Source organism: Seriola lalandi, unplaced genomic scaffold (assembly GCF_002814215.2).
Source record: "Seriola lalandi dorsalis isolate HSWRI2012SDOR001 ecotype SW California unplaced genomic scaffold, Sedor1 jcf7180002054402, whole genome shotgun sequence".
NCBI lineage: Eukaryota > Metazoa > Chordata > Actinopteri > Carangiformes > Carangidae > Seriola > Seriola lalandi.
The window spans coordinates 626283-652629 of record NW_019524955.1 but is presented as its reverse complement, the minus strand read 5'-3'; the positions used below and the strand labels follow the sequence as shown (position 1 = coordinate 652629).

Genomic DNA, 26347 nt, shown 5'->3' with positions numbered 1-26347 from the left:
AGAAAGGAAGAGTGTTTGCTTATTTACAGAAGGCCACTGAGTAGGAGGCTTTCATTACCAGAATCGTCTCTGCAGAAAGAGGAAGGGAGGCCAGGCATCAGAAAAGGCCAAAGGAAACAATTTCTAGTCCTTGGCTATTATCAGGCTGAAAATGTAAACAACACAAGGCACCTGGCCTCTCCGGCTGGAACACATGGCTTTTTAATCTGGAATTACTGACAATTTGTGTGGTAAATATCAGACATACAAGTCATCCAAGGCTTTTAGCTAAAGTTGGATCATTTTTGCGCTGTTGAGAGATGCCTAGTATTCTAGTCTGTGTAAATAAGAGTTACTTTGATTCCATTTTAAATTAGATTAATTTTTACTCATCACCAGGTGTGGATCACTGTAGCAACCCAAGCACAGAAGCAGATGTCTGTCATCATGCTATGTTGCAGCTTCTCTCAGTGTGTCTGCTGTGTTATTGGGTGAGCAATGCTTTGACATATAGTAGCTTTGTCCTTTCATGTTCAATCCTCTTTCAGCTATTTCTTGATGCTCCAAGTCAAGCTCTGTTCTCAGCCTCGCTGGAAACAAGAGCAGGGAGCTACAAGTGCTGCTTCAAAACACCTTTTGCTGTAAGTACATGTGTCAGGAAACAGGCTTCACATGAGGCACAGCTCTTTCTCCCTCTCCAATCTGTCACTCCACTTTCGCATTCTGTCTCATCTTGAGGCGGGCTGCACTCGCAGATGTGGAGAACATTTCTGTTGGCTCTCTCACTGAACCACCTGCCCTCTTTCAACCTCCCTCCACCCACACACGCACACACATAACCCCTGGTCTATGGGCCTTTTCAGCAGCATTTCACAGGTTAACCAAAAGTCTAAACTTTTCTTATTGGTTGAAAACTGCACCTGAACTTCAGTAGTCTGCTCAGATACATATATATATATATATATGTATATATATATATATATATGTATATATGATCTAACATTATTAGCAGATACTGATTATTAACAGAATTGTTTCAGTAATAACAGTAAAAATTTATGATGAGGACATCCATATTTACACTGAGCTCTTAGGGGCCCCCTGACTCCTTGTGTCCCTGATCCCATGGTTGATAGGCTTGTCCACCTCCACCATCTATCAGCTGAGATGGTTCAGTCCAATCATCAATTACATTAGCTTTTGATATAGGGTAAGATAATATTTTATCCATGCAATTCCAAGGCCCTTTTTCATATGCTTCTAGTATCATGTTACCTCATGAAATAGATTCTCACATGAAATATTAGACAGCTTTTCACGCAATGCTATTGAATGGGTTAGTAATGAATACTCATGGAGACAACCTGATGTACTCATTTTGTTTTTTATTTATTACCTAAAAAAAGAAAAATGTTCTATCACAAGTCACACTGAAATGTATTGCTTAAGAAAAAAAAATATATTCATATATTTTTTCGTTTTTTTTTTTTTCTCCTTTTTTTCCTTTTTTTTCTCTTTTTCGAAAACATATTGTTGTTTCCATTATATTCCACCAAAAACAAAAAGTTTTTTCGGACATCAGCTGCTGCCATGTCCCGACAACCTTCTCCCCCGCTTTTAAAAAAAAATGCACAAAGAAATACATAATTCACAGTTACCATTTTGGTTTCATAAATTAATACAGTCACACATGTGCTACACCGGTCTAGAGCTAGAACATTGTAAATTGTATTCTTGAATCCTGTTATTTTCAATAGTTGGCTACAAGAAAGAACAGGCAACTTAAATGACGTGATCAGAATTCCACCAACATACTGTTTTTTACCCTCTCTGTAATGCTTTTGTCATCTTTTTTGTTTTGTTTCATCTTTTTGAGTTTCACACAGAAGTGAGGCACACACAGAGTATAGAGTATACATATACAAAAAAAAAAAAAAGAATTAAATAAAATTTGTGAGGGGCAGGGATAAACTGTCCTTTGATAATGTTGTATCCAAGGAAAAAGGAAGTGCATGTAGTCTGGAGTCCTCAGAGGACCTTTCTTATTCTGAATTAGGGCTGTTTCTTGCCATCTAAGTACTGTGGTGTAAACTTCCTCGATTAGCATAAGTTACACAGATTTGTAGCTTTTTGTAGCTTGTTGGTGGGAGGACTGAGTTAAGAGGGATGTGAGGTTCGAACAACGGAGACCAACAAGCATGGCAACACAATGAAGAAATGGGACAAAGGCCGTATTTGAGGAACAACACCGACTTTTTGAATAGTATTTGATTCACTCAAACAAGCTTTACCCCTAAAATCTACAACTCTCATGGCTGCGAATACTACAGTCGTGTGTATCAACCATTGAAAACAAGCTTAAATCTGACACCGACACTGCAAGGGCAACATTTTTAAGGCACAGAAGCCTTTGACATAATAGAGACTCCACCAGCTAAAAGCACTAAACAACAGATGCCCAGTGTCCTCAGTGACAAAAATGGCGCCTTGATGACAACAAGTCCGACAACGATACACACAGAAAGTTTAAAAACCAAAAAAAAAAAAAAAAAAAAACCATTCCCGCCCCCATTGTCCCCAAGTGTCTCATTTTTTTAGTGAAAGGTAAGGCCACTTAAAAAAAAGATGAGGTTCACCAAAAAGGTAATCTCTCACTGCAATCTCTGGGAGTGCAATTGTGGTAGGGTGGTCGATCGATCAGATAGACAGACAGACAGACAGATAAAGAGACAGACGCCAGACAGATGCTTCTCTTGAGCAGGTTAGACGGACAGTACTGTAAATCCGCCGGCCTGTTGGTTCCCTGTGAAAACGCGTCCACACGAACCTCGGTTGGCATTCAGGCTGGGAGGAGGGGAGGTGGCTTATCAGTTTGTAGGCTGTCTGGGTCCTTGAGAGTCATGGGGGGTAAAAACCAGCGTTCAGGGAGTAGAGAGAGTCAGCTGCTCTTTGCTCATCATCATCTTCATTGTCACACAACAGGAATGTTCAGTGCTGAGCAAGACGTGAGTCCACACTTAACTTCATCTGTTTTGGTTTTGCGTCATAATACTTTAGCAGGACACTGTTGTTCTAACATTGAAAAATAAAAGTTACAAAAACCTAACCAACAAAAGCAGCATTGTTTATTTTCTTCACAAATTCATGCATGTTGTTAACCTTCATTCTCACAGCACCAGTTTCTTTTTTATTTCTTCCATCAATAGAAAAAAGATCAGTGTAATTTCACACTTCTGCATGCAAAGAAAAGTCACTTTTCCCTCCCACTTTTTTTTTTTTTTCATTTGACGTCCCCATGTGTAGCAGCAAAACTGTGAAAGGCCTAACCTGATATGTCAATGGATGTACTGGTGGAGGCACTAGATAATGATGCTGGATACAGATCCCACCTCTTCTCCCTCTTTGCCAATAAAAAAATAGTCATTATCATGAGGAATTGTGGTAAAAGTAGACATCACATGGGCTTAGAACTGGGAACCAACTTAGAATTTGATGTTTTATCCTGTTATGACCCATGCATCCGCTGCAGCTGATCATCATGATTTTGAGAAAACTATGGTGTCAATTGGAAGAAGACAAGTCGGAAAAGAACATGGGATAATCTAAATCAATTTACACTAAGGTCAAACATACACACACCCTCATAAACCTTTTGCCAATTGTCACATTTATGTACACAAACTAAAACAAACCCTCAACAAGTCCATTCAGGTCTGTAAGACGTCAGGCGGGCTGGATGAAAATTGTCTTTCCGTATCATTTGTTGTGGCTAGACGACTATAATTCATGAATGAGCTAATGAATGATTGAATGGATGTATCTGTCGGTAGTCAAGGACTTGACTAAAGCCACAGAGGGCTGCTGTTTTTTGAAAACAGCAGATAGGAAGAGAAATAAAAATAGATTTTTTTCCATATACATTTTAAAGATTTTAAAATCCTCTAAAGCACTTTCTGTTAATATTAATTCATTTTGTTTATTCATTAATCATTCCTATCGATACCCTATGCCACTGAGGTTGATATCAATACTTCCATATTCATTTTTTATTCTATTTCAGGCCCCACCTCCTCCTTCTTCTTGCACACATTGACCAGCTGTTATAAATCAAGAAAATGTGCAAATCAACTACTTTGAACTGTTTTATGAAAACCTGAATGCTTTGTGAACAATGCTACATATTTTTTGTTTATAAAATATAATAATATGTTTCAAAATGGAAAAAAGAAAAAAGTTTAACCACCCCGTAACAGGTAAAAACTGGACTCTGGTTGGTGAGTTTTGAGATCGATAAGAATGCCCGTTGGAATAATCCATAGTTCGGCAGTTCTGCCTTTCTTGTGATTAGGAAACACTGAGGCCTCTGGTGCTCCTGTCCTCTTAATAAGTCCAGTGTAGATCTCTTCATTGCTGTCCAGAGTGCGCTTAAAAAACAAATCTTAGAAAAAAAAAATCTGAAAATACCACCACCACCACCACCCACTGAATTCTGCTATGCTCAAGTTCAGGTATGGTCTCTGTGATCACACCTTAAAAAAGTCTTGTACACTGTTAAGTCCGGTTGTTGCCTGTCCAAATCCAAGCATGACAAGAAAGTTCTGTTGCTATTGTTGCCGTTTTTCACAAGGTCAACTGTGAAGGACAGAATGGGATTAAAGTCTGCAGGGAGCCTTTTTTTATTTTCATGTGACAGACTCCAGTCACTAGAAACAACTCTGATTTCCTCTTTGCACAACACATCTTTGAACAGTTCTGTGTCCCCTCCTGCATATCCACTCCCTCAAAATGTATCTTTAAGTAAATCCCAAGCAATGCTTTGCACATCTTTGAATCTATGCCCCAGCATGAGGGATCAGACGGTTCAAGCCATGACGAACTCAGACTTCAAATCAGCCTTGACGTCGGGTTTCCACACTGAATCGTCAAAGTCCAGGTCCAGGGAGCCCTCGCTGGACATGCTGCTGTTGCTGTTGCTGCGTCCGGCCTTGCGGTTGGGGAGCCACTGGTAAGGAGCGCGCTGGTCCCTCCTAGCCTTCCTGCGCAGACGCTTCTGCTGCATCAACAGCTGCAGGCGTTCCACCTTACAGCGGGTTGCACGGTTCTCGGTCTGGCGCAGACGGTCACCTGGGAAAGGACGAGGGAGGGGAGAGTTGGTCAGTGAGGCATTTCTGTTTGCATGAGGACTGGTTTACTTACAGTTAACAGAATTTACACTAACAGGTTTGAGAAGGATGTCAATATGTGTGTGTGTGTGTGTGTGTGTGTGTGTGTGTGTGTGTCTGTGTTTAGCAGTTAGCAGATAAGGCCCCACAGCCTTTATGATAAAGCCAAGACATGCTAGGATCATTCCCTTGGCTCTGACATACACACATACACACACTAACACACACACACACACCATGCACACAATGTAACTCTGCAATCTGGTGCTTAACCTCCCCCACTGAGCATCATTAGCCCCCTCAGTGCTATTTCATCCCCTTATCGCTGAGTGGGGAGACCTTCTTCAACCTGAATCTCCTTGAGAACCAATAGCAAGGCCAAAAACACACAGACGACACTATGTGTAAGCTGCCTGTGGTATCTGCACATATAATTGCAGATGACATGCCTCGGTGACTGCGTATGCTACTAAGTGCATTTCTAGCTGTTGATGTGCCTATAGGAGAATCCTGTCTCGAGGGAGAGGCTTTGCATCGCACTGTGAATGCTTTCCTACAGTGACCGAGTCAAGCCTAATTCCATTTATACGTATATTCAGGAGCTTGGAAGGAAGGGAAAGCAACCGCAATCTATTAGCCAGCTCCATTAGTATCTGTCTGGGAATTAAATAATTAAATAACGGGCTAGAATGTCAATAAACCGAAGCACAGTGGCCATCTCTGCCTCTGCTGCACAGCACAACGCACACACACACACTGAAATCCACATTCGAGTACATCATGTATTCACACAAAAACCCATACACAATGTGTTCACGCATGCACGTACGTATATGCACACACATGCACACACATACACACAGCTGCACACAAGTGTGCGCTCACAGGTGCATGCACACACACACACAGCAACAGCAGCAACAACCGCAGTAGCTTTTAACGTGGATCGATGGCAAATTAAAAAGACCTATTGATTAAACCTTAGCTCTAGTGCAGCCATCCATCTCGGGCCCAGGACAACGCTATTGGCTTTCAATAGAAAATGCAAGCAAATGGAAATTGTAAGCAGAGAGAGAGACAGGGAGAGATTGGGTTTTTTCCTTCTATTTTTTTTTCTTTATTATGGCTGTAGCTTCCTACTCTCAGCTCATTGACCCAACACCCCCCACCACCACCTCCACCCCTTTCCACCCCTCACACACAGACACGGAGGACCCTCCTCCCTCTTCTAGCTCTTGCCCCATGTCTCCCTAGAGACAGCTAGGTGGGGCAGTGTGAAGAAGAGGAAGCAGGAGGGAATAGGAGGGGGTGGGTTGTGGTGGTGTGGGTTAAGGAATTCCTCCCCCAGGGAGGGAGGGGGGGTAGAGAAAAGGACGGAGGAACATGGAAGAGGGTAAAGGATCAGCCGTAGGTGGCAGTTTTCAAAATCGATCGTGCCCTCCTCTGCTCTTCCCCCCATCGGAATGAATTCCGGACTCTGTGTGGGCCTAATTTACCTCTTTCCCTCATTTGCTTATCGGATCGAGCAGCGCAGAGCCTTTTCTCCCGCTATAAATATTCACCATTGTTTGGCAGTGCATACTAAAGAACTAAACTGCCGTCGAGTACCTTTGATGCTTCTTTTTCAGAACAGAAAGGATGTGAACACTGGCACTGAGTTAGCAGGAAAGAATACTTCTTCATGTTACACTCAGCCACAAAGACAGACTGGGGTTTTTCCACTTCCTGCCAATATGCTCTGTCCTGATACACATGTATGAGTGTGAATCCAGATGCTGTGTGTGAGGGCAGCATGTCATCTCCAGAGAAAAGGGGGTATACCAGAGGGGGGTTCTCCTACATTAGAGCCATTGTTCCACTGCCTCAGCTCCATGTGACATCCATATACGCTGCCGTAAGGCTTTGTTCCCCCTCCAGTCCTCCCTCTTCCCCTTATTCCCCTGTTCTGACTAGCCAAAAGCGAAACCGCCCATCGGCTGTGTCGAAATATGGCTGTACACAATGAAATGGCACAAAGCCAACACATGCCTACATACAAGATCTGTTTGGTCTGGTGCAATATGTCCTTAGAGTCTCTCAGTTTAAATTCTTTCTTTATTTCATCAGTGTAGTCTCTCAGTCATGATCCTGTTTTCCAACCAGTGCAAAGACAACTTGGCATTATATGAGAACAAATGCACACACACACACACACACACACACACACACACACACACACACACACACACACACACACACACACAAACACAGCATAAAGGGCAGTTTGGTGGTGCTGTAGGAGGTCTTGGCCTTTGGCTTGGCAAGAGCTCTGGGAATGTGCTTGGAGCTACACCAAAATTGGTGTGTATGTGTGTGCCTGTGTGTGTGTGTGGCCATTCATCAGCGTCACTACCGGAGCCCTGGGCGACTGGGCCGGACACAGCTGGCCACAGGGATCTCCAGACTATGTTTATGACAGTAGGGCTATTATTAGGGCTGGCTTAGAAGGACTGAATATACACACAGCACACACACACACACACACATACACACACACACACACACACACACACACACACACCTACTGAGATACACACGGGCTGGCCCAGAGCCTGGCTGCAGAGACTAGGGTTTGACGTGAGCACAATAACCTTGGAGGACCCAGAGAGAGGTGGGTAAGAGACATAGGAAATGAATGAGAGTGAGAGAGAAACCATGCTCAGATGCAAACCCAATTTACACAGAAAAGAAATGATTAAGCAACAATGGGTCTTTTTTTAGAAACGCACAGTGGAAGATATCAAACCTAAGACAGGTCAAGGGCACAAGGAGGAAGCAAACGCCAGTCTCTGTTTCATTCTCTCTCCTCTAACCACCCCCCCGACCTGCCAGTCACACCAGCACTCAATCCAGAGCAGCGCATTTTTCCATCTCCAAACTCTCCTCTCTGAAGACTTTGACACAGGCCCTGTAAATACACAGAGCACTGCAGAGAAAGCCAGAGAAAAACAGACAGAGCGAGAGATAGAGAGAGAGAGAGATAGAGAGAGAGAGAAAGAAGGGGTGATCTATGAATAATCGATGCGTCAGTCAGTTTTCCTTGCCTCTGAGCCCAGCCCAGCAACACAGCAAGGACTGAGATAGGGAGTGCACGGTGAGGAAGGGTGGGAGGAGTGGGGGGAGGAGGAGAGGCAGAGAGGTAGAGGTAGAGAAAAAGGGAGGAGGGCTGCAGTGTGCAGGACGCAGGGGGAGATTAAAGGAGCTTCTCCTTTTATTGATTGTATAAAGATTGGCCTTCATTTGCAGTTGTCTTAGTGCTGTTGTTTGTTTGTTTGCCTTGATAAGTCTTGTGATCTTGCAGAGAGAACATTGTGTTTGCTCAGCATCCAGGGAACCAGGGGAAAGAGGGAGGGGTGGAGAGAGAGATAGAGAGAGAGAGAGAGAGAGAGAGAGAGAGAAAGAAAGAAGAAGAGGAAGAAAGAAAATCACATTGCAGCAAAGTCAGCCTCAGTTTCCTCCAATATTACTGTCTTTTCTGAATGAATATGTAACAATAATCACTGTAATATTCAAAATTGTGGCTATAACAGTGAGTCAGGAGCTTGGAATATTTTAGTAAACCAAATCAATATGTCTTGGTATAGTTTTCAAAATATCATTATATGGGAGGATTATGCACGATAACACTGAAGTATTTGTCTAGCACCACTTTATTCTATTCCAACTGTCAACATGTGAACAGGTTCAAAATTTCCCTATAGTATTATGATATTTTACAAATTAGACACCAAGCGACCACTGAACATGAAGCGTGTCACAATTATTTCTTTAATTGGCTGGTTGGAGGCTACAACGGATGGATCTAACTCTGTGTCCGAGAACAGTTTGGCTACAAAACTGGGAAACCTGACCTATGTTGCTCTTTGCTCCACCTCTAAAAAAAAAATAATAATAAACCAACTTATCAGACACAAACTGAAGCAGCCAATCAAATCAGAGCTAATATGAGCATTTGACAGCCAGTGAAAGGGCATTGACAGCCCTGCAGGGACACAAGCTCTTCAATGACTTTTAGACTTCATTTGCATTCTCGCTCTCTCTCTCTCTCTTGCTCTACTTGTCGACAATGAAAGGGCACCTGATGTGCTTGACTGGCTTTGCTAGATAGCGCTGCGCTGTGCTGTATCGCTGGGGCATTTGTTGAGTTACCGGAGTACGTGCGTCACACCAAACCTCCGTGTGTGACGGGAGAGGAGTAAGGCCTACCAGTGGATAATGTGCGGTGCCTCAGCCAAGCAGGTCAGGGCTTAAATACAGGGCTCGGTAAGGTTAAGTGTGTAGGATCTTTCTCTGCGTCTCTCTCCCTGTCTCCCTCACCATCCCTCCTCTTTTGGCTTGCCCAGTCCCAGCCAGCACGAAGCTAACATGACCTGACAAATCGAAAAGGGACAGGAGGGGGTGAAGGGATGCGGAAGGAACACAAGAGAGGAAGGGGGTGCTGGAGAAGCTTTCAGAGCTAACTTTGCCCCTGTTTTGCCCCTCTCTGTGTGCCTGTGTTGAACTAAGGCAGCTGCAGTGGGAGTTGGACTAAAAGGCAGCCCTATAATCCCATAGCCCTCCCCTCATCTACCCCACAATGGCTCAGCCTGGTGCCCTGTATGTAGCCCCTGTCCCTGGCCCCTGCACAATGGGTTCGGCTGGGCAGGGGGCTAGAGAGCTGGAGGGGGGTGTTGGGGAGGTCCACCCTACTCAGTAAAGGAATTTTGCTAACAATCAGCCTGCCAGGCCATCCCAAAGCCTTCCTGTTCAAATCCAACACGGGTCCTGGGCTGACAAATCCCCACACTCAGCAATACTATACAGCAAAGCCATGAAACCAAGCTAGTCACCCAAGCCTTTAACCAGGCATTTATGGCTGAGTGTGTGTGTGTATATGCGTGTGTGTGTGCGCACATGTGTGTATATTCAAGCTTTTTATTTACGCTTGTCTTCTCCCCCTCGCACATGAACTTGCGGTGGAAAGGGTAAAGGCTCTCAGGAGACAGCCAAGCTATGTGACATTTTCAAGAGGCTGTCTCAACCTGTGTTTGACTGCACACACACATTCAGGCAGATGGGAAGCTCAGGTTATTCCTGTAGCTGAATGAAGGCAGGTTTCTGTGAAGCAGAGTTAAGCCGCGGTGTTAAGTCCAGTAAGTCTTCCATCAGGTGTCGGCTGATAAGACTGCCTGAGAGCGCTTAGTCATCGGCTTCTTTAGGACACCATGTGGAACAGGATACAAATAGGCACGCAGCCTCTGTCCACAAAAACACACCAGCACATTCACTGTCTCAGTGTGCTGCCTGTGCTTGGTTGGGTAGGTTACCCATTCACATCACTTTCTGTAAGTGTATATTGTCAGCAGGAAGTTCGGACGGGGGCAGTAAAGTCGGAAAAGGGCATTAGACAGGCTATTCTTTCACCCTTTTTTTTTTTTTTTTTTTTTTACTTCGCCCTCGGTCAATCAGTGAGTGGGCAGTTAGTAGACTGATGGACAGGATATAAACACCCATATGATGAATGGAGGCTTAGTATTGTGGTTTTAACAGCCTCCCTCTTCCGCGTCCTCCTCCTCCCTCTTACTAGTTCACAAAGCACATTCCTTTCAGAGCTGCATTTCGGAATAAACCTATCTATTTAAAGGCCAAATGAACACAGACAACGTATTGATGCACAACACAGACATGGGAAGGGGGGGGGGGCAGAAGAGAGTGAGATGGATTTTACAGACAAGGCTGTTTTTGGACAGCAAATGGGAGAAACAGCAGTGTGGGCTGTTGAGTACAGAAGAAGAGAGATTACAAGTATGGGGGAAGAGGGGAAGAGCAGGGGGGAGGGTGTTGGTGGGGGCAGTGAAGGAAAGGTGTTCCCTGAGTTAGGAAAATATGCCTGTGTTATTCCAACTGTTCATTGAGCACTTGTAAGGGCACCCAGGGTGACGCAGAGGAATACTGGACAATCCTGGTCAATCTGTGTTCAGTTGCGACAGCTGAAAGTCGCCATTCAGCTCACAAAACAGAGGGTCATAAAGCCAGAGTATGACAATAGAAATGTACGCTCTTGCTTTTTCAAACAAAAGAAAACATTAAACATTAATCAATGTACTCCAGGACCCTCCCCGCCAGACTATTCAACAAAACTGACTAGCAGCTGACCAAAGACTGGCTCGATTTCCTCAGCAAGAGATAAGGAGACAGTAGAGGACAATGCTGTTTCTCTCAGCACAGCAAGTCTAACCTTACAACATTGACTGAATGTTATCAGTTCTGGACATCCGTCTGACACTCAACATCCTGTGTCTCTGCAAGGAAAAGGAGGTTTTAAAACACCCACACCCAGTCCCTAAATGGTATCATCTGAACTCCAGCACCTGCCCTGACCCAGCCCTTGGGCACTGGTATGTCGAGGTTTGTCCAGCCCCAACCAGTCCCAGCCCATACATGCCCCAGCTGCAGCCATTCTTTAAGAGGTTGGTTAAACCACCCAAAGCCTAATCTAATCTAAACATAGCTCAGCCCAGGCTTGAAGGGGGTAAACCTATATCCTTGGTGCACAAAAACAAAGCCAACTCTGCTGCCTGACAAGTGAAGCCTGACTGAACAGGTCTGAAGAAGCTTGTATTGCATTACTAAGGAGACCCCCCCCCCCCCCCCCCCCCCCCAGTCTTTTCCTCTTCTCCTCTGCCTCAAAACCCAAGAGAGATATTTGACTGTTTTTGTTCTTTAATCTGACTTTTCCATTCTTGCTTTGTCAGAATTTTAAAGATGAAAATAAGTGTTTCAGTAAGACAATGATGCCAAATCATCCCAACAGAACTGTTAGCTAACCATGATGTGCTATGAGAATAGAAACAGAAAGACAAAGATGACAATGAATTCTTTAGCAGGTTGCAATGGAAGAGGAGAGCGCAGATAAATGACAGGCTCTAGACTGCATTCATTTCACACACACACACACACACACACACATAGGAACACACACTCCTCCAAAGCTGTGGAAACTGCTGCAACATCTGCTTCACAAGGGCCTCAAGGGATGCACAATGTCTTAATGTGTGTATGTGAGTGTGTTTGTGTTCATGACATGCCTGCATGAGCTGAGGGAGTGTGTAGCAGAGTCACTCACCAGGGGGTTTGCACATGCGGATCTGGCTCTGGCACTGCACCAGCGGATGAAGAGTCGGCGGAGGGCTGCTAGGGCTGCCGGCAGGCACAGAGGTAGCTTTGGCAGAGAGGCCCGTCACGCCAGCGACTGGGGGCGAAGGAGGCGGGGAGGGAGATGGGGAAGTGGACGAACCACACTGGGTCTGGTAGCGAAGCTGGGTGAGGGAGGGGGGCATGCCCTGGTAGTGGCGTGTGGCACTCAGGAGGTCATTGAGGATCTGCAGGATGGTACCAATGTCTCGCCTGGGACGCCCATTGCTGTCCTGGCAGTTAGGGTGCAAAGTGCCTGAGAGGGGGAGCAAGAAAGATGAAAAGGTCTTACTATAGGGGTCTGTTTAGTTTTTAACAAACAGCAGAAAAAGTCCAAATTATCTAAAGTCATTTGTAGACTCATGTTCCCACAACAGCCGACTGTGGGCCTATTTTATTTTCTGGGTATTTTTTTTCTTCCTCTTTCCCTTACAATTTTTAATAAAAAGGGATTTCAGGTGGATCTCAATGTGTGAATGGTTATTGCTTAGAGCAGCAATAAATCTTAATGGCAGCTCAGTGTCCCCTCACCTGAAAAGGTCCCTGAGAAGACTCCGGGAGCATGGTTGACAAAGCTCTCAATGATGGCGCCAGGTTTACGGGAGCGTGGCGAGGGACTGGTGCCACTGTTAGGGCTGTTGGTGCTGCAGTTAGCCTGGAGGGAAAATTTGACACATGCACAGTTAGGCTTGAAAGCATGAAAGGCTGTTTTAGGAGAATGCAACAACTGTGGTCAATCAGTGTGCGGAAGAACATTCACATCCCATACTGTGTTAACATGTACATCACATGACATTCATACATACTGTAGCATGTTGTGAGCTGTGACGTGTTGAAGTCATGTAAGCTCTGTAATGAGGATATCTCCATTAGTTCTGTAAGTGACCTTTACTTGACGGAGTTGTAACTACTATTTGCACTATGTAAGTAACCTATACAGTAAAGGCTGATGCTATAAAAAACCACAGGAAGAAGGAAACCTGAGCAATCTGCCAATTGATGGCCCAAAACACCCAGGATATCTTGTTACCTCAAACCTGAGGTCGGACCAAACATGGCAGCCCTGCTACTTCGCCTTTGCTTAACGTGGATCACTCAACTGACGTCTGAAAGTGAAACCCATGGTAAGATCTCTGTGTGTTAGTCTGTGTTTGTGTGTATCACCCATGTGAAAGCCCGATGAGGAATAGCCATTTCCGTTTTCTCACTGCTAAACTGGCCTGTCTTTCTGTTTTTCTTGTTGTGAACCATCCCTCCCACATAGTCCGCTGACATCTGGTTCTTATTCTCTTTCCATAGGCCGGAGCTCAGGGAGGTAGACAAAGTATAAACAGCCAATTTGGTTGGTGGAGACGAGTAAGTGTGTTTGTGAATGTGTGCGCAGCTGTTCTTAGAGTTAACCAAAGTTAAAAAAATGGCTGTGAAGGTTAATGATAAATGACTGAAAACAGCGAGGTTAATGATCAGTCTTCACATGAAAAACCAACTCTGAATTATTAAATCTGCCTCTCTTTTTCTCATGCTCTTTATCTTCCCCTTAACCCCATACATCTCACTGGGCAGGATGAGGTCATACGAATGTCGTGTCCTCCTGGCTAATTGTGTGTGTTGGCCTGTTTGTATGTATTTGGGAAGCAGACTGCACTGCGGTGATGACTAATTGCAATGTGCACTTTGGAAACACACACATCACATGCAAATCTTCTCCAGACCTGACTAAACCACGAGTTCACCTTCTACCCTCATGCTGCTGGGGTATCCCACTAATCTAATCAATTTAATGGAGGATGATTTAGCTGTGAGCATGTCACTCGTGTCAAACAGTCACAACCCATTCCCTCCATTTTTCATTCATGAGAGGGCTATGATGACATTAGTTATTTCTGTAAAAGTTATCTAGGACTGATGACAGCAAAAAAACAAACATAAATAATGTGAAGTACTAATAATATTTTTGAGGCTTACCTCAGGGCAGAGGACTGGGGCTACAGGGCTGGCCTGGCCGATGTCGTGGCTGGGTTGGCCTGAGGAAGGCTGGTGGTAGTGGTGATGATGATGATGGTGATGAGATGGAGAGCGGAAAAGACCTCCAGGGATGTGGGACGGGCGAGGGGAGTGTGGTGGAGGAGGAGGAGTAGGAGGGCTACAATGAGCGGAGGAGGGCGACTGGTGGTACATGGGAGGGAGCGGCTGGTGGTGCGTGGAGGGCAGGGGGAAGGAAGGGGAGCCCGGGGAGGAGGGGGAGGAAGGGACCGTATGAGGCTGGGTCAAGTGGGGGCTGGGGTGAATGTGTGGATGATGGGGGTGATGTTGGGAGTTTGGGTGAGGGTGGGGAACACGGGGCTGCCCTGTGGGCTGTCCCATTGCGGTCTCCGCGTTGCCCCGTGTGATGAGGTGTCTGTGCTGGAGCTGGGGACCCCCGGACTGCTGCGCCGCCAACTGGAGCTGGACGAACATCATGTGATCACCTACGCGCAGTGCCAGGGTGAGGGGGGAGCGGCCGGACAGGAAGTCACTGACCTGCAGGCAGAAAAAAGAAAACAACGTTGAGTTGATTAATTTCATTATGATTTTACAGAAAAAGTCTCCAGCACAGCTTCGCCAAATGACAATGTCACACATTTATTGGTGCAATGGCACTTCCAAACTTAGTCTGCATCAAAGCCTTTCAAAAAGAGAGACTGCCCCATGAATATTGACTTCCTCCTTTGTAAATGGACAGTCTGCACCATGGACAGCAGTTAAAATACACACAACAGTGCTTTGAGCTCCCCTCTCGTAGAGACACGGACACGCCACATTAGCCCATCATGCAATCAATCACCATTCTGTAACACTGGCCTATTTACTTCTGTTGGGGAGCGGTGGATGTGGAGACCTATTGGAAAACACACACACACAAATAGAACCCACTCTTGCTGGCTTCCCACTGCCCCTCAGTCCATTCTTAGTCAGCAGTGTCATTTAGCACAGAGACAAAGGCCACCCTTCTGTCTGGCCCGGGGCCTGAAAAATCAGTCCCACATCCAGGAAATACACCCCGCCTGCCTCTCAAACACAGAATGGCCGATTGTCCGTGGGTCCGCGGCGGATCTGGAAGGGCTGCCCATTTTTGGAGCTCTGGCAATGGCTGACAGAAGCCAAGTGTGGAGGCCTCCACTGACCCACCCATGGCCCGGATGGACACACAAATACACACAGGATAGCGGAGTTGTCACGACTTGGCTGGAGGATTCACACTAAACAACAAAAGTTCTCTTGTCCCCCTCCTGTGAGCCTGCATCTCTCTTGCTGTGTATTGCCACTCACTGCTGAAGAGCGTGCATGTGTATGTGTGTGTGTGTGTGTGTGTGTGTGTGTGTGTGTGTGTGTGTGTGTGTGTGTGTGTGTGTGTGTATCTTCTTGGAAGAGTCATTCGAGGGTCAGAAAGCTTCTTTGGGCCATGAGGACTCAGCAGTAATGACGTCTCAGGTTCTCCCCAAATAGAAGCAAACAGAAACAAACAGCACTGGCAAATACAAAGTGACGCCTCTGTCCAAAAAGGTTTCGGCAACCCTTACTGCATGTGTGCTTTCAGTCCCAAGAGAAGCACAGAAGGAGGGAGGGAGGGGGAAACAGGAAGACAGAAGGAGCACCAAAAAGCTACTTGAGGGGAAGAGAGAACACAAAGAGGACGGGAGATGGACAGAAAGACTAATGACAAAGCAGAGAAAACAAGTAATAGAGACATACATACAAAGACAGCAAAAGAGATCAGAGGTCTCACTCCCTGCAGACCCTGCAGCCTTTGGAGTGTGCTTCTGAGATGGTGGCCTGTAGTTAACCCTGTGAATCACCAGGCTCTGCCCTCCATCACTTCTCTCCCTTTTCTTCTGCTTATTTATTTCTCTATCGACCGCAGACTCTCTGTTGCCAGGGTGACCTTTGCACATTGATATTGACATGGTGTGGAAAAGAGGATGGAGGGAGAAGAGAGGCAAGTGAAAGGACGAGGGGGTTGGGATGATCTGATGGCTGCATTTCAACATGTAAATAATCAACAGCTAAGACAGCAAAAAAATCAGCATACAGGCAGCTGCAGGATAAACAGAAACTTAGCCTTTTCATAGTGTAAACTCTGTCACTAATGGCTTGTTGATACAGTCCACACCCGCCATGATTACCCCATCGTGGTAAGACAATAAACTCAGCAGGCCCAAGGCAGGGTGTGAAACGAGGAGGGGAACAGGGGCAGGGTGTTACGTGAGAGTGCTCTAGGAAACTCCGCATACAAAAGGTCACCTGATAGACAAGATGTGTGTGTGTGTGTGTGTGTGTGTGTGTGTGTGTGTGAGTGTGTGTGAGTGTGTGTGTGTGTGTGTCAGTTTGAGGCCTTGGGGGGAGGCAGAATCCCAAAGAGGGTGGGGGGAGTGAGAGAGAGAAAGGAGAAAAGGAGGGGGAGGAGACGCTGACTGTGCCTGTGACTGACAGCTGTCAAGAGAATGAGTCGACAGTTTGCCAACCAACAACACACACACACACACACAAACGGACGCACACACAAAAGTGAGAGGCCCCGAGGGAGACCATCAACCCAGTGTTTAGTCAGAGGGAGGGAAGAGGTTTGTGGGGGAAACAGCCTCAGGAAGTGAGTGTCTGTTTGTCTATGGTACAGTTCAGACCTCCTCTCCTACATCCAGATATATCCAGAGTGTGTGAGCATCAAGCTGAGACAGGTTACAGTTCATACCTGGCATCAGAGTCTGTCTCGGGTGACTACTTGTGATCAGATTGTCATAGTCGTTTGAGAAGTGCAAATCAACTGTTACTTATGTGCAGTCACTAAATGCTGTGCACACCGTGCTACATATGTTCAATTGTGCATTTTAAGAGCAGTCAAGGCTCTGTTTATATCCACTTCCTATGAAGGGATCATCCATGATGCAATTTAATGTCAAGGATTTACAGGGCCACTCTGTTTTTCTGTTTGTATGTGTGTGTGCAGGCAAATGAGAGAGAAAGTGAAAGAAAAAAGGACGACAGTGAGTGACAGCAGGAGAAACAGAGAGGAGGCTTGATTACCCTTATAATGACTAGTGTGGATTATTCAAAACCACCAAGATGAAATTCATGTACTCCTACTGAGCTTCCAACACCACATGGCAGGCATCAAATTAGCCTGCACGAGAGGCAAGCTCTCTCCCTCACGCTTCTTTTTTTTTTTTTTCTTCTTCTTTTCCCTCCTCCAGTCGATTTTTGTCACTCCTGGTCTCGAAGTCTCAGTCGTTGACTCATAAAGTCAATTTGGAGGTTGCTCACACAGGCCCCGCTTAGTCTCACATACATGAGAGCTAAAAATGCGTGGAGATCTCCTCCTCTCTAACCATGCGAGTGACTCATATGGGGTCTCCGTACATACACACACCACCCACCACAACTTCATCTTTAGGCAAGAAATTAAAAGGCCACAAACCCACATAAACACAGACATCTCATTTGCAGGGAAAATGACAGGGAACATCTCAACTACTATAATCTGATAGGTCACTTTCCTTGCCCTCAGTAGATAAACAAAAGGAGCCAAAGTAAACCTTCAGGTGTTGAATTCAGCTCCTCAAAATGAAGAGCTGCATCATTTTCAACTGACATGCTATTTTCCTGACACTCCTGAACACCCAGAAAAGGAGAGTGAACAGCTTGTGTAGCTGGGAGCCGGGAGCTGTGGAGTGGAACACCTGAAATAGGGCCCGTTTCCTGAGGGAGAGGAGGAGGCGGAGGGTGATACCGTGCGGCCTGCCTGCCTGCCTGCCAGAGGCTAGATTGGCGAGAGTGATCGTGTAACAACAAGCCTCTTCCAGACGGACAGAGACTGTGAGAGAAACAAGGGGGGGGAGTGTGTTAGAGAGTACGTGTATGTGTGTGTGTGTGTGTGTGTGTAGGGGGGAAGGGGTTCTCTAGTGCTGGAGAGCTGGCTAGCGAATGATTCCCAGAGGTCTCAGCTAGCAGCTCAGCTCCAGTCCAAACATGCCTGTCTGCTCTCAGGAGCACAGCCAAGACAGCCAATGTGGCTGGCTACCACTGACGTCAGGACAAACACCAGATAGAGCTTTCTGGAACATCACAGGCAAACAAAAGAGAGCTTCTAGGCTTGTCTTTAAGTCTGCAACCCTCCTCCTCTTCCTCCAGTTTTTCCACCTTGCTCCTCGGAGCGCACTTGACAAATTCCAATCCTTCAAAAAAGCAACTTATGGCTGTCTGTGGTGGTTTGTTATGAGAGACGCAAGACAAGGAGAGTGGAGGGCCCCACTTTTGTTGTGTTAAGGCAGACAGAGAGAAACCAGCCCTTCATTGTTCTCTTTCTGATGCAGTAGCAGTGGTATGCAAAGAGAGGAGGAGCTCATGCCTGAGGAACAAGGTGTGTGTTTGCTGAAAACAACATACGTAGGTGATTACACTCAACAGAAACCGCATGGGCACAATGTCATAGCAGAGTCTATTCAGACACACACAGGTGTTGATAAAGAGCTCTTGCACTTAATTGCATTCGCCACTCCTCTTTAGCAACTGACCCCACAGCCAGTGCCAACCGACCATTTTGTTTTAGTCGTCGGTGTCCAGGAGGTGATATTTTGTTGAGCAGGAGGCTTTGGTTGCTATGCAGTGATGGGGGAGAATTTGATAAGAGGCGGCAGGGGGAGGAGGGGTTGGAGAAAAGATGGAGGAAAACGGGGGGGAGGATGGCATGAGAGAGGGAGAGAGCAAGGGATGGTGAGAGGGGAGGGAGGATGGGGGATGCGGGCGATGGGGGTAGGGTGTCAGAGTGGTGGTGGTGGTGGTGGTGGGTGATGAAATATTCAGTGAGAGTGTGCCTCTGGCTCCTTCCTTCTTTTTTTTTTTTTCTTTCGACATCTCTGGCTGACAGTTTTATTTATTGGGGTCCCTGTGGTTCAAGGAACTCATTTGCAGTCGTTCTTCCTTTGCACACTAAGCGAACTAAGGGAGGGAGATAAGAAGTGAGGGAGGAAGAGGGAGGCTGAGAGACTGAGGGAGGGTGAGAGGGACAGGGAGGGAAAGATAGAGCGTGCTGGCAGCACTGAGCTGACATTCATGAACAACTGAGCAGCTTTGTGCCAGAGAAAAGAGGATAGAGGATTGGAGGGCGGGACAGGAGGGTGGAGAGAGGGAAGGCGTGAGAGGAGGAAGCCGTTTCCTCCAGCCATATTTTGGTTCCAGTGCTGCTCACCTGTCGAACCGCTAGGTGAAATGTACTGTTCAAAAAGCTGCTTATTAACCCGCCTATCGACCTAGATGTTTTGATCGCACCAGGACACTATTGATAGTCTCTGTGCAGACACACACCAGCTAAAGATGCAATAACAGGCTCTCAAAAGAGAGAAGGGAAAAAAAATCAATGACTTGGATCATGCCCCAAATCCTAAAAGGCAGCCAGGGGGCTTTTCAAAAGGCCCCATTAGAAAGATAGGCGTCTGTAATACTGCCTGATAAGAAACAGAGGGGGCTGAAAGGAGCAAGAGAGGACCAGCTGGTCATCACTGAATTTGATCGGCTGAGTGAAAACAGAGATCAGAATGGCAAAGTTCAGGATGATCAGGTTCCTGCTAAAGCCACTCCTCACACTCCAACGCTGCCAACAACTGACCGGCTACATTGTGCCGATTCATATGCACATACAAGGCTCTCAACCCCCAGCCCTCATGCGTTAGAATTAATTAATTCAAGGCAAGCAACTGCACAAAAAAAAAAACCTCTCTCTTACTCGTCCGCCTGCTGCTTACACTCGTCTTACATAGCATCTCATCGGTTTGAGATAAAGTGGGTACAGGTAAATGGAGAGAAGGTGAGAGAGGACTGAGCTTTGTGTGACTGGTGAAGGAAAGAAGGCAAGGAGAGTGGCGGTAAGGAATAGCGGCTGTGAAAGTACAAAAAAAGCTGTCTTTCCCCAGAAAACTTCTTCAGTATGTATTTTTTATGACCTAGAGGATCGAACTGGGTCTGGGACCCTGCGTCTCAGTTTCAACAGCAGCATACACCTAATTGACTTCATTAGACTTGGTGGTGGCCATCAAACGTGATATTCCTGGCCTCCATCCTCCCACGCAGTAGCCCCACTAGTCACGATGCCTGCTACTTGAATCACAAAAGCCCGGTGTCGCCAGGGAATGGAAAACAATGACGGTCATGACTCACATATGGAGCAATAAGACCCCCCCCCCGGCCGCTGAACGAGGACGCACACAGAGACACAGACATTAGAAATGGATGTTGGCACATACACACACACATACATGTGAGCAGATGCATATACACAATAGGACAATGAAATCCCCTGCAAAATCCATCTATCCCCTGATTGCCCCACAACACACCTTGATTCCCTCCACCCGTCCCAGCATTCCCCTCCCACTGTGCGTTTAAGCCTCACAAAGGGGATTACACAGGTGCAAAAAAATAGTGCATGATCAGCTTATTAATGCAATTTTCAAGGCCAGGATTTACATGTGCAGGGACTGAATGGGCCTTTAGATCAGCATTGTCTTTTATTCCATACACAATTTGATTTACACATTCAGCAACAAATTAATTTCTGTAGCTTTCATTTAAGTAACAAAAAAGCAAATTACCATTCTAAAGAACAAGGACTCCTTCTCTTAAGCTGCATGCATATAAAAAGCCTTCATTTCAATGGCAGTGAGAAGGACAGAGGGAGCTGCATGCTATAAAAAGGGGAGGATCCTCTCATATTGACCAACAGGCTGACTCAGTCATTTTTCAATTCCTTGCGCTCCCAAATCCTCAATACTATTACTCTTCAATGATTTCCAGTAGTGTCAATCCTGCTGATTAACTGGCATCTAGACAAGGTGGTGGGCAGGGTGCAGGGCTGGAAAAAGAAACATATTGACCACCTGCACTGAGCTGTTTTACACACAGTCATATAGGAGCACACAGATGTGCACAGGTACATAGTTCATTATATGCACACCACTCTCCAAGATCTGCCTCTTCTAGTAGAGAGCCAAAGCCTTCGTCCTCTTTTGTATGTTTTCCTCCCTTCCATTAGACCCCCCCCCCCGTATTTCTACATCTGTGAGTTACCCAAGCATGTGTACTCATCCTCCCCATTACCTCCAGCCTGCAGAACTTGCACACACACATCGACATGACATCTTACAGAGCAACGTGTACTAAGCTCTCCCTTTCTTTTCTCCTCCACCTATCTGGCCCACTGTGGCACCCCCTGAGGGAGGCAGAGCAGAGGAAATGAGGTGAGGGTGACCCAGAGGTGACTCCCCACAGATTGTTAGATCCTACTAGTTTCCATCTGTCTGCTTCTAGACACAATGACAAAACTGTGCCATATCCGAGTCTGCCGTTCCTAGAAGAGGAGGAGGAGGAGGAGGAGGATAAGAGTGGATGAGGACAGGAGGTGCTTGCTAGCGGGAGTGAGAAAAGTAGAGCAGATACGTAACAGCGTATTCCGCAGGGACATATGGAATGGCAACACACATCCTCCTCCCAAAGCAATCTGTGTTAGTGTTCAAGGCAAAATTTGTCAATCTGCAGCCCACTGAGCCTCGGTCCAGCTGGGCCGTGCATTGATTTTGAAACCAGTATGCACTGCTGTGGCTGCACTCAATTGGATAGAGCTGATGCCTATGGATGTATGGCGGATGAAAGGGGATCATGGGGGAGAGCCCAACTTAAAAAGAGTGACCCCTCAATCGTTGTTGTGTGTTGGAGAGTTTGTCAGCTGGGCAGGTTTGGTGCTCATGCTTTAAGACAGGAACAAAGAGGGGGCTGCATGGGGGAAGGGCAATGGGGGGATGGTAAGGGTGATGCCTGCCTGCCTGGTTGGCTTTTATTCTAACATCAATGTGCATCAATGAGCAAATCGTCCCTGTGTGCTGAGAGGGACATATAATCCTTCTGTCAAATACCAAGATCAATAGATGAGGGGCTGATGTCACTGCCTACATGTGCCCAGAAATAGTGAATATTGCTTTCATTTCCCTTTCACTGCTTGTCTTGTAAGTATACATTCATTTTACTACTAGGATCAGACATTTTCTCATTCACTGAGCAGGATCAGAAATCCTCTTAAATATATCCTTTCAATTCTGGTGTGTGTGTGTGTGTGTGTGTGTGTGTGTGTGTGTGTGTGTGTGTGTGTGTGTACGTGCCTGTGCATGACTGCATACGTAAGCTGTACACACAACCTCTATTTAGCAGACAGAATGAGAAGAGAGTGGCGCAGGCAACTGTATTTTGATGGGCTGTCAGGAGGCAGTGGCTTAATACAGCTTACATGTCATGCAAAGAAAGTCTAGTGAGATGCCAGAGGAAGAATTAAGGCAGCCAGGATTGTCCTTGCTAAAGAAGCCAGAGCCATCACGGTCAAACTGAGGCAGCTAGCTGGACTTGCAAACCACAGCACATTTAAATTATAGGGCCTTGGGAGAGCTGTTAAGCAGAAACAAGAGAGGGAGAAGTAGGGAAAGGAGGGAAAGGGGGAGACGGCGCACGGGGAGAAAAAAAAAAAATCTCATTTCGATAATTGCTGGGGTTCAATTTCCATAAAATATTTCCTATCTAACTTGCTCCACAAAAGTCTGAAACAGCCACTGGAAGCTGTCATGTTCTGTCTGGCTAGTTGGCTAGCTGCTAGCTGCAGACTCCTCCAGAATTCTGATAAAGGAGAACACATAAGGTGTTATACTCAGCCCAGGCTTCCATGAATACACACACTTCCTGGGAAAACACCCAAGCTGGAAATCAGACCTGACACGACCAAAATATATGGAGGGGTGAAGAGTAATAAGAGGTCCAGGTGTTCATACCCACTTCTTCTAAGGCTACCACAGCTAACAGCCAACCCATATCCCCCCTTGGCTATTTTTGGGTGTATGGGCATATCAGTTATCGTGTCAAGACACTTTTAAGAGCTAAGTGCATTGATTGATTTTTGATAGCCCCAGAGTTGAGGGGTTGGGGGGGGGGGGCTTTTGTGTTCCTATTTTCTAATCTTACTCAGATCCGTAATCTCTCCGCAATCTATATCATTCCTTTCCGCTTCATGAATTATAAAGAGGAACCAATTTCTCTGGATAAAAACACACTAAAGCAGCTTTATACCTTTATTTTAACCTTTTAGCCTGATATAATTCTTGCTGTGCCCTTTACTCTTTCTAGCCCCACTGCAGGATTACGATTAACATCACAATAAATATGCATGCTTCAGTAATGTACAGTGAACAATTCTCGAGAAAAAACGCAAGCACATGACTCATAATGATCCTGAGTGTTACAGGGTTATGTGGCCAGAGAGAGATGCAAGAAGAAAGGCAGAGTGAGAAATCTTCTCTCAGTTGTTGAATTATAGTCTGCCTCTGGTGAAAATGACAGTCACTCATGGCTGCCCAGCAAAGGCGTACCACATGATGGGCAAGGCTTCCTTCCAGCCCACTACCACTGTGACATACACACACACACACACACACACACACACACACATCTCCACTTACGCACACCTACACACATGCAGTCATCTGCTGTCTGTGCTACAAGAGGCATGCTGAGTTCACACACACACAACATGACCAGGATTTCCACCATAAAATTATCAGCAGGGAATGAAGCCATACCAACCATACTCAACTATCTCTGAACAGCCCACATCCTCTGAGAAAAAAAAAATTGCATTAAATTTAGAGAATCGTTCTTTGGTCAAATTCATCTGGACGTAACCGCTGCATCGCTGACACACTTAACTCCTTACATCCGCACACAATTTCACCATCTTGTACTGTTTTGACATCATTCAGCGGCGCATCGCTGATGCAGTTACGTACATCACAGTGTTACCAAACGCTACAAAAGGAAGTTGATCTGAGTCAGTCAGTCAGCTGCGGAGTGTTTCATACGTCACAGTGTTGTCTGTGTGCATTCAGCCTTATCGCCTGTCTTCTCGCTTGCACTCTCTCTGCGGCCAGCGTGGAGAACTATTTGCCTTTTTTTCTTTACTCTCACTATTGATCATTTTGGTGAGTCATGCCACACTGACTCAAAAGCACAGTGTATTTCACTAGGCCTACATAGCTGTTTCACTGTAAGTCAGGGTGTAGGCCCCACTCAGACTATACATGCCAGGCTTCCAGGAACCCTATGCTAATACTGACTGAGAAGGCTGTCATCTGATGATCCAGCACTCTGTTTATGAGTTAGTGAGACTACACTCAATCTCCATGTAGCCACAGCACACTTCCTGGAAACTTGCCTGTGCATGTGTGTGTGTGTGTGTGTGTGTGTGTGTGTGTGTGTGTGTGTGTGTGTGTGTGTGTGTGTGTGTGTGTGTGTGTGTGTGTGTGTGTGTCTGTTAGAGCATGAAACACAGAGGGAGTGGAGAGAGATTACAGATAAAGGTATAAACAGAAACATGGAACTAAGTGTTATGTGCTTGTCCTCTCAGCATCTCACAAATACGCCTTTCTTGTGTGGTGTTCACTCTGGCTTCCTGCAGTGGCATACATGCACATACACACACACACACACTATCACAGATGTTACTAGGATACAGGAGGGTGTTGCTGCTTATTATATCCTAACAGCTCACACTGGATGTCTAGCTTGGCTTGGATTGCTTAAGAGGCTGAGATTAGACAAGCAAAGAGGCTTGTGCTTGTGCAGCCTGCTCATCTCATCTCATCTCTCTCTCTGTCTCTGTCATATCTGGGTGTTCTCTGTAAAGCTATAACCTCCCATATCCCCCATGCAAACACACACACAAAAGGTCCATAGTTCAGTTTAGATTACCGCCATGGTAGGATACTAACTTTGCTACATCAATATTTTTTCAGGGTCAACACAGAGAAACTGTTTCTTACCTGAGTTTCTGTTAAGCTCTCCAAGGCTTGCATTACTGACTGTTCTGGTCTTGATGCTTGAGACTGCACAGAAAGAGAAGGGGATGTTAAAAAATCAATCATTTTCCAATTACACACATACACCAATTATCTAAAGAAATTTCTATGCAAAACTATTTATTAGTAATGCTAATAAACAGTACTTAATTAATATTAGGAGCCCAAACTAAAATAAAATTACAGTCAGGTGAGCCTTACCATTAATCCTGCTTCAACTGTTGGAACAAGTGTTAACTTGCTCCCATCAGAGATGCCTAGATCCTGGAGTTTGCCTGAACTTAGTCGCCTGCAGGGTTAGAGAGAACAAGATAATTAGACTGTGCTGACAATATCTTCTCTCTTCAGACACACAAACACCCTTCAGCCAGGGGGGGCAGACACACTTCAAAACTAGTTTCGAAAAGAGCCGTGGGTGAAAAGCTCCATGAAAGAGAAGTATTGATTGGGCTGTCATATTTCAATTTCGAGTATAGTGGAGCTTGACAATTGCTCGCAGTGGATATTTGGCACCACTGCCACTTGCCTAAGTGGAGGTAAGTATTTTCTTTTGGCATTTTGAGTCGTACGAATGATAAGCAGAAACTCCAAGGTGAAACCAAAACCACAGCCCTTTTAATGATTATGAGAACAGATAAACAGTACAGCAATGAACTATTGTTGACACTGCAAATCTATTGTTCTCAGTTGAAATATAGAGCGATGTGAGGGTTGTTTCTGCAATTCTAAAGAAAGTTTAGCCAAGTGATATATAATACATTTACAGGGCTTTACTATTTAATGTTTGGTGCAGAGCAGGAGTATCTGTTCCACAATGAGGAAAAGCTTTTATCTTGCAGGTCACGATGCACTAAAACCACTCACATCCAGGTGTAGTACCTCCTATAGTCTCATGGAGATTGTTTAGGACAACCTGCTGTACAAACATGACCCAAATCTCACCCTATGCAGCTGAACAAAGGCCCTCAGCACTGAGATACTGTAGGTCTACAGTTTGAGGAGCAGGAGGGGATTAAAAAGGGGGGTTTCAGGTTTTAAAGGATGATGTGATTTATTGGGTGATTACAATGGGTGGGG

At 45.7% G+C, this 26347-nt stretch overlaps 1 protein-coding gene across 2 annotated transcripts in view; it reads right to left on the bottom strand.

Moving 5' to 3' along the window:
* Positions 1-1344: 1344 nt before the first annotated feature.
* midn (midnolin) overlaps positions 1345-26347 on the bottom strand; it is a 28927-nt gene continuing 3924 nt past the window's right edge. For both annotated transcript variants that reach the window (XM_087174973.1, XM_023409664.2), the window contains exons 3-8: positions 25472-25559; positions 25235-25297; positions 14319-14873; positions 12885-13008; positions 12286-12609; positions 1345-5103 (exon numbers count right to left, since the gene is read on the bottom strand). In XM_087174973.1, the coding sequence (XP_087031099.1) occupies positions 4841-5103; positions 12286-12609; positions 12885-13008; positions 14319-14873; positions 25235-25297; positions 25472-25559 (1417 nt within the window). In that variant the 3' untranslated portion in view covers positions 1345-4840. The remainder of the gene's footprint in view (positions 5104-12285; positions 12610-12884; positions 13009-14318; positions 14874-25234; positions 25298-25471; positions 25560-26347) is intronic.